Raw genomic sequence first — 12,531 nt, forward strand, 5'->3', positions numbered from 1 at the left:
TCTTTCTGCTGCAACGTTTATTGTGATCAAAACGACTTTTACGTGTTAATGCGGGTGTATTGTTTAACGAATGAAACCACTACTGCCTCGTTTAATATGTATTGTGCATGCTGCTTTTATTATTTGAAATGACGAGCTTGAAATTTAATATCGTAGGTCTTGACTCTTCTGCCTTCATCCGCCTTTTAGATGACCGGACATCTCCAAAACTATTTTAGAAGGTGTAAGCCTTGACAATGTTTGGCTACTGCCTTGCAGTGCGTCGTTTATTCTGATGGACTGAAATAGAGCTCCCGTTTCGCAGAGGTGCAGACGTGGGACGAGGTGCTTATTCCGGATTTCCAGGCCCAGGCAGCCCTTTGATGATTTGGCGACATTTATGTCGTGGATCGTCATCTGCAGAAAGAAATGTCATTTAGATGTTACGATAAGAAAAAAAGAGTACTTTATACGTTATGTTCTAACTTGACCCTTGAAGCCGTGACCCTATGTTCCAGCTTTTCTGCACGACACTACGACTTCCACAGTAGATAACCCGGTAAAGTTACTTTCGTTGAGGACTATCTGCTGCTGTCCTAGATGTCATCGGGTGTTAATGGCCCTGATTTTGTTTAAATCGTCGGGTTTGTCATGGATTCCCTATTCGATTTCTTATTGAGAGATGCGAGAGAAATCTTCGTTATGAGATAAGTACTCATTTATTTTTTCATTGTGCTTTATGCCACCGCTTTCATCCCACGCCTATGATTGCAACATAGGCTTATGCGGGACGAAAATAATAATTGCAGGGGTTTTACATCCCGAAACCAGGATATGGCTATGAGAGACGCCGTACTGGAGGGCTCCGGAAATTTCGACTACCTGGAGTTCTATAATGTGCAATGAAATCTAAGCGCATGAGCCTCTAGCATTTTGCCTCCATTAAAAAGCCGCGGCCGTGGCGGGTGTTCAATGCTAGAACCTTCGGGTCAGCAGTCGAGAACCATAGCCACTAGACGGGTTATTTGATAGCAGCGGCTTATTTGATTTGCGATATTTTAGCGAACAAGAAAACAAAGTGGCGAAGCTTGCACTAAGCCGCGCAAGGTTTGAAACAGCGAAACTGGACGATCCTCAAGACTAATCTGGTTGCTTCTAAGTTGTTTCTATGCCTTAGCTAGGTGATGCAGGTTTTAGGTTGCTTCTAGGTTGTTGCTAGTATTTAGCTTGGTGATGCTGGGTTGTTTCTACGCAGATTCTCAGCACAGAAAGCTTGAGCAAAGTGAGGTATTCGGCTAGATGGTTTTTCATGATTAAAAAAACTGCGCTACAGTTACTGCGAAATACGAAGTTAGGGGGAGACACGATATGAAGTGGACACTACAAGCGCAAGCTTTCGCAGAAAGCTTCGACTTAAACCACAGACAGTCACAGACACGACACGGTTAACCAAACTCCAGAGACAGAAACTCGCGCTGAAACCAAGCGTTCGCACCTCTCATAGATCTACGGGCACGTCGTCGTTGGCGTAGGCCTTCCATCGGGGTCCTCTCGCAGCCGCCGTTGCCTTTGCCGTACCCTAGTGTTCTCTCTTTGTACGTACTTGGGGTCCTTGGCTCACCGTCGTCGCTTCGCAGACATTTGTTGGGCTAACTATTGACTTCTTCCTTTTTAGTGGACCGGTGGTGAGTAGTGGGATTTGCCCAATTTCTGTGGCACATACCCGTTTATGATGACGATAGTTCTTTGGATCGACTGACAAGGAATGATTTGATAAACAGCTTCGCTTTAAAAAAAAACATAACTAATATAATCGTCGAATAGAGGAGAGGTACTTACACGAGCATCTGTGGATGCATTCCAGGCATGTGTAAAACTTATTTGCGCTCGTTGCGCAATAGCCCAGACTGGTTTGTTGACAGGTGTCCCGCGTGGCGTTAAAGTACCACCGAGGACCACTCTTACGACACCTTTGAATATACGGGCTTTTGCTGCAGACGGGTTTGCGTGTTCTTCCGGCTGGGAATCGGTGAAAAACAAATCCAGTTCTAAGACACAAACGTTGGAAACAAACTGGATGACATCGAAGTTAGACAGAAGAATATAATTTTTAAGAATACCATCAGCAACAGCTATCAGAATGTCCTGTTTATAATATAATAGTTGGTGGGGCTTTGCATGGCAAAACCACGATTTGATGATGAGGCACACCATAGTGAAGGGCTCCGGAAATTTAGCCGATCTGGTGTTCTTTAATGTGCACTGACATCGGACAGTGCACGGGCCTCTAGCATTTCGCCTCTATTGAAAATGCGACCGCCGCGGCCGCGATTTAAACCGCGTGTCTTTTGGGTCACCAGTCGAGCACCGTTACCACTATACCACCGAGGCGAACATGTCATCATTTGGAAGACTAGAAAAAGTTATCGAATGGTCAATTCCTGTTGCAAACTTTTTTTTGCCATAGATTGCTAGAATACATCATGAGCACATCAAATGAGTCGATGTGTAAAGAAGTAATTTGAAGCCGTTGACATTAGGGAGTCGATATGAGTCTTTAAAAACAATACGAAAGTCGAAAAAGTCAAAATGTGTGAACTAGCAATTTCTCCAGATGGGCCTGTCCTCCGGAGCATTCGTTTTCGTCTAGCGGGGTCCAAAGGGTTGCGCTGGCTTGGCGGAGTGGCTTGGAAGTTTTCTTGCGCTGAGCATCTGCTTTTTCCCTCGGATCCCATTTTCCACGGTCACGGCTAGGCAGCCTCAGTTAAGGCCTGGAAGGCTCCTATTCCCACTTACCCGGGTGCACAGTCTATAGCAAGCAGTCGTCGCCCTGTCTCGAGAAAGACGAATAAAGTGATCAACTCTACGCTTGACTTCTAAGCAGTTATAGTTGATATCCGATTTAACCAAGTGTTAACTACGCTCGAATTATTTCGTTAAAAGGGCAGGTTCGTAACATCAAGAAAGGGAGTTTTCGGTCCTTCAAGGTCTACAATTGTCACGTAACTACGCCGAAAAGCTACCGCCGTATCTTATTTGCCGCTAACCATTAGTGTGCTAATTATCCGCGGTGATGGCCCGAACGCTTCCCATATGCCCATGATCCCATGCTCGGGCGATCCAGGCCACGTGAAGGCTATGCTAAGAGGCCTATATTCAAAGGCGAGTGAACGACAGCAGTGCATTGCGTGAACAAGAAAGTTGCAAGGAGAGCAGCCATCGTTTCCTTAAACCATAAAATAACGAGAGCAACCACCATAATGTTCCCGTGAGATTATATACAGGGACAATAAAACATCGGCGCCCCTAGCCCCAGTGGTACGCAAGAGCGCTATCGACTTCTGTGTCCGCCGTCGCGTGCACGGGCGCGGCATACAGCCAGGTCAGAATAATACTGGTGTGGTGACTAAGGCGTGGTGTGGTGACCCATGCTCAAAGGAAATTCCCGTCTGAGCGAAAATTGGAGAAAAATCACCAATTTTGTTAGTCATCTAGCTCTTGCAGAAAAGTAGAACTTGGTTAAATCGAGTTTGGAGCCAAGTTAGATTGATTAATTCGTATTGATGACAACATTGGAACCTGTGAGTACCTGCCGGGGAATGAAAATTTCTTTACCAGATCGGGAACTTAGTAAAGTCTTGGTTGGTTCGATCGAGTTTTAAATGTAGTACTGTTACTTTCACTTTGTCGTATCAAGAAATATAAATTGCTCGTAAGTGAAAACGAAGATTCGTGTTAATATACTCACGCAGACACTTCATTAGGCAGTTTTTTTCTGAATGGAATCGGTTCATGTTTCCTCCTTCACCGTAGTAGATGAACATTTTGCAGTAAAGCTTTAAAATATCAAAAAACCAACTCCGTGTATGTAGCGCGCCATGACCAGGATCGGGTGGCATGGAGCATCTGTACGGCATCGCATTGTGGGCTGTAATACAAAGAAACATCGTTAGCGCAATCCTGAAATACTGATATTTCTAAGCTCATTACCTCATTCAAGCCAGAGAGATGCCTCGAAATGCTTATTTATTTAATTGCCTCTATGGTACGATCTCAAGGTTCAGTCACTTAGATGTATCACAAGTTTGGCACGATGATTTGCACAAGCCGGGCTCAAATATAAATTTACATCTGACAATGACAGCTTTGTTTGTCATTTAATATAAAACCTGGTCACTGTATTAAGTTTACTTCAACAGCGAAATGTTGTATAGCGTATCAATTAGTAATTATATTTTGAGGCCATAACGAGTAAAATCTATACTGGCCCAGATATCGCCATGTGGTGCCAATCATCGAAATTGCACTGTATTCACAAGATCAATGTAATATTTATAGGAGACAGCGAAAAATGATCGCGCGTGGGCTTATTACTGATGGGTTTTTGCAACAGTGTTACACCCTGATTTATGTAAGACAGCGTTCATAAAAATTAAGGAGAGAGAGTGTAATATTTTGAAGTATTAGTTTTGCTTACGGCAGACTACCGATTGGTAGTCTGCCGTAGGGAAGAATGATTTGCTCTTATACCCCGAAATAAATACACATAAATCTGTAACAACCGCGGACGTAGCTGCATTGGCATAAGAACGTATACGCGCAGTGCTGAATGGTTTGCTGCACGGCTCCTGCCTGTTGTAGTTGGACTCATCACTTCGACCCATTTAGCACAAGCATTTTCGTTAAAATAGATAGTGCCAGTGATCATTAGAAATGTCTGTCTTCTATGCATTGCAACCCGGCGAGGATAACGCTTCGTAATCTTCTTCATATAGTGAGTGTGAGGGTATAATTCAGGCTTGTAATAAAAAAAAGCTTTCTTGCGGCAAATGTCATTCCCAGCTCGAAGAGAACGTTTATAAATGCAGCTGTCGCTCTTGCGATTGATTAACTACTATGTCGACGATTAGGAGGTAATCACTTACCAAGCACGACAACTACGCACAAGAGAAGAAGCAGTGCTTTGCCGAACATAGCGATATCGTTCAATATAAGCATGGGAGAGCTACAATCGAGGTCGGCGTTTGTATATTTTGCACTGTGCAGAACCTTTTGTAGAACAGCCTCCGTATAGCAAATCTATAAATATACCGGCCATGTGCTGTTTATTTTGAATATTCATGCATACTGACAGCGCTAAAGATGACAGAAGCAACACGTAAAAACGGGACAAGCACATTTATTTGCGTATTGAATCATTTATATGCTTGCCATGCCTGTGCAGCTGCTTTGTATTGAAGAAGAAAGGACCACATGTGTTTCTCGGATAAAAGGTATAGCGATGTAGCATCAGGGCTCGCAGGGGCAGGTTCTTGCGCGCATTTCTCGTGTACCTTTGCTTGTGTTATTGTTTCCATCCTTTATATAACTGCATCGCCTAGCGCAGATTATAAGATGAACAACATTATTGCCAGAAACGTAATGTGTTTTCCTATCGGCGAATGAAAAGGGCAACTAAACTGTCCCTGATGTACGCGGGAAATTCCGGTCTGACGTAACAGACTGGCTGAGTTCCCTGCGCGCAGGGCGGGTTCAGTTTCGATACCTGCCATTGAAATTCGATTATGAATATCTCAAATTGCGTGCAGCTATCGTGATTTTTAAAGAATGTTTATATTAGAAAGTTGTAGTCCGTGACAGGTTATTGTTACGCGATGCAACTTTTAAAAATAAACTGCCTTCAAGTAAATAATTGAAATGTTAATTAACGTCTTCTTGCGTATTACTTGCTTCAGTGTCATTTTAGCTGCGGCAAAGTATTTCCGCCTCAATGTAGAGTTCGTGTGCAAAAATGGCTTGGACATTACTATGATATGATTTATCTGAAAATCAGTATTGTCTAAAAAGAACATAGTTTTGTCGCAAGGGCAAAGGAATGGATGCGATAGCAATAAATTGCAATGCTTTACGAAGTAAGGCTAGCAGCTGACTCTTTTGGATCCGATGTCGCGTAACTACAAAACGCTGGTTAAACGAATACGGGCGTTTTAGGGTGCGAAGCGCTTTTCGTGCCGTCTGTCATCTCAACGCAAAGCAAGCGGTGAGAGCACAGGACGTATACGAGTATACGAGCCGTCTACTGATGTCTGGAGAGATATCGCGCGCCTGCTGTCGCGACCGCGTCCTTACAACAAAAGTTCGCAGTTGTTGCTCTAGTGACGACCCCCTCCCCTACCGGCATCCCTGCATGCTCCTTTGCCCGAAGAAAGACGGACGGGGCGTTTCCGCTCTACTTGAGGAGCCATAGATAGGAGGCCTCGCACGTGGAGCGATGTTACCGCATGCGCGCTTCGTGCAACGGAGATGCCCGGCTCCTTGCATCCCTGCTTCAGCCGCGTTCGTCCCCTGTGCTCGCGTGCTTTTATTAGCGCCTATATCGCACGATGCGGAAGGCGATGTTTTTGATTTGGAGTTCATACGTAAGATAACGGCGACGACCAAAGTCCGCCAAGAGTGTTCTTATATTTGCTATCGCAATAAAAAGCCCTTCATATGTGCGTGTGTTTGTGGGGTGTGCGAACTTCCGCTCCTTATGTTTCAGTTAAGGCCTGGCGCCCAGGCTCAGCCTGTTTAAGTTTCTTGCTTTTCTATTCTATTTTATTTCTCTCGATCATGGGCTAAGACAAGAATCAGAGCTCATCGATCAGATCACCATACGGAATCAAAGCAGACATACTAAAGTGCGGCCGAGGTGGCGCGGTGGTTACTGGGATGGGCTGTTAACTTGAAAGACATAATTTCCATACCGGCTGTAGCGGTCACATTTCGAGGGGAGCGAAATAGTAGAGGCCCGTGTGCTGTACGTCTTCAGTCCACATTAGAGAATCCCAAGTGGTCGAAGTTACCCGGGACCCTTCACTACAGCCTGCCTCATATTGATATCGTGGTTTTGGGACGTAACCCCGATAATTGTTTTTAGATTTGCAATAAATTGCATGAAAAGTAGAATACTCCGTTCGGGGGCACCTTCACCTGTTCATTAAATCTATCATCACTTTACCTGCTGTGTACATACTCTGCTGTGGAAGTAGTAATGGTAAAAAAACCCTATTTTTTTTTTTTTTTTTGTGGAGTGCCAGAGGGTGGAGTCCTCAATCCGGGGCTTCATTTGCTACTGCAATCCGGCTGGCTTTGGCTTTCGCTAGTCGTCCAGGGCGTGGCCGGAAAGAGCGACTTCACACTGATGTGGAAAGGGGTTGGGTATTCTACGTTGACTGGGTGGTTTGAGGCATTCCCACGTGGAATGGTAAATGTTAGGGTGTCCACCACAGAAAGGACATTCAGTTGCATAGGTGTGCACCTCTGTGTAATAATTCACGTGAACCCTTTGTTGGTATCGCTTGTGCGGGAGGACACAACGGCCTACTGATCTAACCCAGACCATTGGTGCAGGCGTCTGCGGGAAACAGGCCCTAACATGACTTTTGTCCTCCTGGCTAAAAGAAACCCAAGCCCAGCCAGTTTTCTACATGGATTCGCCTAGGCGTCGCGTTCACTCTACGCTACGCTGACCTTATCAGCAGAGAGGACAGCCCGAACTTTGAGCGCTGCCAATTGAATGAGTCTTAAACACATCTATTGCGCGACTGCCCTCTATACGTGCCCCAACGAGAGATGCTGGCTTCAACGTTGACAGGCATCGGTGGGAAAGCTCTCTGTGAAGCTGAGCCTCTTGTCCGCAATGTCTGACCAGACAGCATCAGCAAGAGCAACGAGGGCATTTATAGAATTTCTGAAGACAATTGCAGTGGACACAGGACTTAGAGAAAACCACTGTTTTACGTAATTATTGTACATAAGCATCACTTCCCCCTGACCCCATCATCATCATCATCATCATCATCATCACCATCACCCTTTTTGCCCCTTTTTCTATACCCCTGTGCCGAGTAGCAGGCCATTGCTCAAAAGCTCAGGCCGACCTATCTGCCGTCTCCTAATAAATTCTCTGACTCTGAAACCACCAAAGTGAAGCTTATGTCTTTTTGCAGAAATAAAAGATCACTGTAGAGTTTATTGAAGAGACATAGTATGTTCACCACCACGGTCCCGTCCAAGGTGTTTGACTGGAATTCAGCAGGTTCACTTATTCAGGATCAGGAGTCCCGTGTTAATATTGCATAAGAATGCTGCAGGTCTCCTTGGCTTTCAGATCTAGAACGACAAAATAAAGTGATTGTTTGAAATATGTAGATGAAAAGAAAGAGAAAAATGTAATTGAAAGCGAATTAGAACAGTGTTCCAGATCTCAAATAAAAGTTCTCTGTAGCACGTGCTCCGAAAATTTGCAGCTTTAAAGGCGCAAATATACTCCGGCGTAACGCACATGTGCGTAAGAGCACGTCATGTCTGCGCTGCGTCAGCAGACATAAGTGGCTAGAGTTTTGAGAACTGGGCACCCGGCCTTGGGTTCTTTCGGGTTGCGTAAACGGCCTGTGGATGCTTTAGAAAAGGGGTTGTCATCCAAGGAAAAGACGCTTTTTCTAGAACCCTAGAGAGGAGCATGGCTCGGTTACTGTGAGGAAAGGTCTGGTGGAAGAGAGTGCGAGCACAGAGAGAGGGGGAGCGGAGAGCAGCGTCTCTATAATCGGTTACCACCGAACAACAAAATGTAAAGTCCGCCCACAGAACCTTGGCGCCTGCCCTTAACCTTTGGAGGACAGTCATATTAGCTGGTTTCTGCTGAAACCGTAACTACGTTTTCTCGGCTGATGCAAATACTGCGCACATTAACAGTTAAAGTTCAATAAGGTTGAGAGCTGGGCTAGTTGGTGACTGATCATTATGCCTATATGGTTAGGTAGCGCACTTTCGACGGGGACAAAAGAAACAGAAAGGACACGACACTCGCTACACTCGCAACTGAAATAAATTCCTGAAATAAATTCAGTTGCGAGTGTAGCGAGCGTCGTGTCCTTTCTGTTTCTTTTGTCCCCGTCGAAAGTGCGCTACCTAACCATATTGGCATAATGGTTAACAGTTAAATGTTCGTCGCTACTACATAAAGCATTTCGTTTGGGTGAGCAGCGATGTCAGAATCCCTGATGAAACTTGCGGGGACTTTCAAATTTAGAACCTAAAATCAGCGACACAAACGTTTGTGTGTATGCTGAAAATCAGCTATCGGAAACACTCGAGAAGTGGTTGACGCCACGAAAATGAGTAGACGCTATTGGGTGGCGCATTTGTGCAAATTCTCTGTGGGAGGAACAGTGATATGGCTGAGGGGGGAGCTGACATTTTTTAGGTTGTAACCGACTATAGTCCATGCGAGGGGCACGAGACCCTTACAACCCGGCTGTCCAGCCAAATGTTCTCAAGGTCTACTGCACGGCCGCCTTCAAGACGTGGGTGTGTTGGCGGGTCGGGAGAAGAAGCTCCTCCTAGATTGCCTTTTGTAGCCCCTTTAGACGGTGTAGGGATATGGTTGCACGCTGTTGGTGTAGTGCCGCACATTGTCACAGAAGACGTTCCAATGTCTCTTCTGCCCAGCACACTGTATAGAAGCTCTCTGACACAGCACACTGTGCAAGCGCCTCTGAACTTCCAATATGATACTAAAATTTGCAACGGCGCCTGGTACGACGCATATTAGAGGGAAGAAGGCAAACTTACTTGTGCAAGCCTTCAGACACTTCCGACAAGATGGAAACTTGTTAGCTCCGCTTGGGCACAGACCAAAAGAATACCGAGTGCAGGTAGCCATATTTGATTCAAAGTACCACGAATCCCCAGAAACGTTGCATCTGCCTGGCGTTGGCTTAGGGCTGCAGACTGGCTGTTGCCGCTCCTTTGCTGCAGGTTTATTCCAAGTGTTGAGAATGGAAAATGTTCATGTTGGGTTAAAATCAGTGGACGAATAATTAAAGCTGAATCTGCTGACTGCGGAATATAGTGAAATAGTGCTTTAGAGTGATTTGAAATTACACGAATATTACATTATTTAACCATCATATTCGAACGCTAGTCGACGTAAGGAAACAATATACAGCACTAGCCGACAACAATGGCTGTTAACTAGCCAACACTTGCCGGTATTAGCCTTCATTTAAGCTACCTTGCTGAAAATGAGCCAGTGCGGACCTTTTGCTCGTAATGCTGAAAAAAATTCGGTAGGTGAGGTGTTGGTATTATGCGAGTAAATACTATACTCCAGCACTCCCATCACAGCTCACCGTTCTGCTTCACTGTTAGGATTGGTTCACTTTCGTAACGCCCTGTTTTAGTACGTAATAGACGGACGGCTTGACAGATGGAGGCACGGATCGTAACCCAAGACTGTTTACGCATTATTAATTTATCTGACCGATGTTTCTAAGCGAACATTATGCACCAGTAATCAGCATGACGCCGTACGACAAGATACGCGAACAAAGCAGGTCGTAAAAAAGAGCTGCCGTTAGCACCTTTACACAATATGATGACAGCTAGCCTAGCGTACAACTTAGGACGTGCCTTGCCCAAGCTTCGGCAATTCCCGCTTTTTCTATATTAATGCAGCGTGCACTTCCAACGCCTTTACACCTACCGGCTGTTAAAAATTTAGCTTTATGTTTAATTTTTAAAATTCGGCACTGGCACGTACGTGAAAAACCACCTTTACAGATAAATTATGTATCCACGGGGGACACAATGTGTAAATAATTGTCGCTGTCAGCCGCCCAATTAACCAACATTGAATAATGAGCTTATTACGGACTGAAGTGAGTGACCATGTTTCTATGAAAACGTTTGCGGCAGACGCGTTTCTACGCAGTTATACTCCGAATTCTTTGAGCATGTCTGTGCTCCGAGATATCCTGCTGCAAAAGTTTAATCACGGCTTGCATGATTACGCATGCAGGGCGGTGAGGATCCGCGCAATGTTCGTCCCTGATGTGACAAGCAGTCATACCCTGCTATCGCCAGCCGTCTTGCATGCGTAATCATCTGAACCGTTTATCCGCTGTCAAACATCAAGCACCAACATAGTAGTCGATATGAGGAAAGTTCAACACTGAAATAGTCAGTCGCCGGTCGCCTGTGCACTGCGAACCGACTTGCTGATGCGCCACTCCCAGCCATGGATATGTGGATATCAATCTCTCGCTTTTCTAATCACTTAGGTCCTCTCGAATGTTAGACAACCTTAAAAGCTTGCGGCATTTTATTTGTACCGATCTTTGAATTAAGCGCCATGACGTATGATCGGAAAGGGAAATGATACAGGCTCAGCGGTAGTTCGCATTAATACGATTTATACTTTACATACATCATTTTACAAGCGCACTTTACATAGCCAGGTATTAGACTACACCAGAAGTAGCAACCACGGGGGCAGAACCAACAACGATAAGGCCGGAAGCACCAGGAGCATTTCCTGTCTTTCTTTTTCGCCGTGTTTTTTTTTTTTTTTTTGCAACAGACCCAAATGGTCCATTACCCTCGTTGTAGCGGACAGGGTACACGACGTTTCTGGCGGCACCGCGAGTGAACCCATTGCAGAAACAGCAAAGGTTTCCAACGCTAGGCTTGTGCTATACAAATTTCCTAGGAAAATTATTGGAGTGAACTGCGGCGCTGTGTCAATGGGAGGTGCAAGCAAGACTGTTCAGCCCGCGTGGAAATGATGTTTAGAACGTGAGTTTACCTAAACTTCGATTTTGGTGCTTTACACGGCTTTGTGAATTAAAAAAACACCGGTGGCATACGACATAATAACGCGTTAGAAACGCTACAACTACCCATGAATATTCACGTGCAGCGATATTTCGGGCCTTATGTACAAGATGTACGGTTGCTTAGAAGTTAAGGTATCTGGTAGTGTGAACGTTAGCTCCTCTGCTGTTACCTAGATTTATGAGTGTATGTAAAGATGAGAGTGCCAGGTACTAATGGTGTTTTCATGAAAAACTCCTACTTTTGCGAGGGTTCGGAGGCCCGTGAAAAATATGGTGCAAATCATCAATGAAGAAACCGCGGTGCGCTGTGTCCGATTACTTCATTGTCTGGCATCGCCTCTTAATAAGAAATACGGAATTTATTTTTGCCCTCCTATAGCTCTGAGGAATTACCTTGCTTGTAAGATCGGCGAGCAAAAAGATATGGAAGCTTTATTTGTATAGACTGGCGGAATAACTTGAAATCACTGAGATACGAAACGACAATTCCATGCAAGCAATATAATTTTTTTTTGTAATATAGGTGAATAGAATGATTGCATTGTTGATATAAAATATCTTGCTAAGGAAATTTCAGAAACGAAACAAACTGCAATATTCAGAGAGATATTTGGCAACACTTACTTAGGCACACTTGCTGGCATATGTTTTCCGAAGGAAACTGGTTGGCATTTCCACCACAACCACCGTAAATAAACATTTTGCATGCTTTATGCTTACGATCGTAATACCAAGTCGGCTGGTATGCTCGGCACAGACCAGGATCTGGGCGCTTCTCACATTGGTGTGAAGCTTTCGTTGAATTGGCTGGAGAAGAAAAAAAAATGACTTCTTATGTGACTGAAATATAGCTTCTTAGAGTTACTTATTTTTGTCCAAGTCTTCGTAATTT

At 44.7% G+C, this 12,531-nt stretch overlaps 1 protein-coding gene across 1 annotated transcript; it reads right to left on the minus strand.

The window, feature by feature from the left end:
* Window positions 1-217: 217 nt before the first annotated feature.
* On the minus strand, window positions 218-4,989 carry LOC119374152 (BPTI/Kunitz domain-containing protein-like). Its single transcript, XM_037644217.1, has 4 exons — window positions 4,905-4,989; window positions 3,728-3,907; window positions 1,819-1,998; window positions 218-396 (listed from the first exon to the last, which is right to left on the minus strand). Exons 1-4 carry the CDS (start codon window positions 4,975-4,977, stop codon window positions 329-331), a joined length of 501 nt encoding a protein of 166 aa, XP_037500145.1. The 5' UTR covers window positions 4,978-4,989; the 3' UTR covers window positions 218-328.
* Between the last annotated feature and the right edge of the window lie 7,542 nt (window positions 4,990-12,531).

Source organism: Rhipicephalus sanguineus, chromosome 11 (genome assembly GCF_013339695.2).
Source record: "Rhipicephalus sanguineus isolate Rsan-2018 chromosome 11, BIME_Rsan_1.4, whole genome shotgun sequence".
Classification (NCBI taxonomy): Eukaryota; Metazoa; Arthropoda; class Arachnida; order Ixodida; family Ixodidae; genus Rhipicephalus; species Rhipicephalus sanguineus.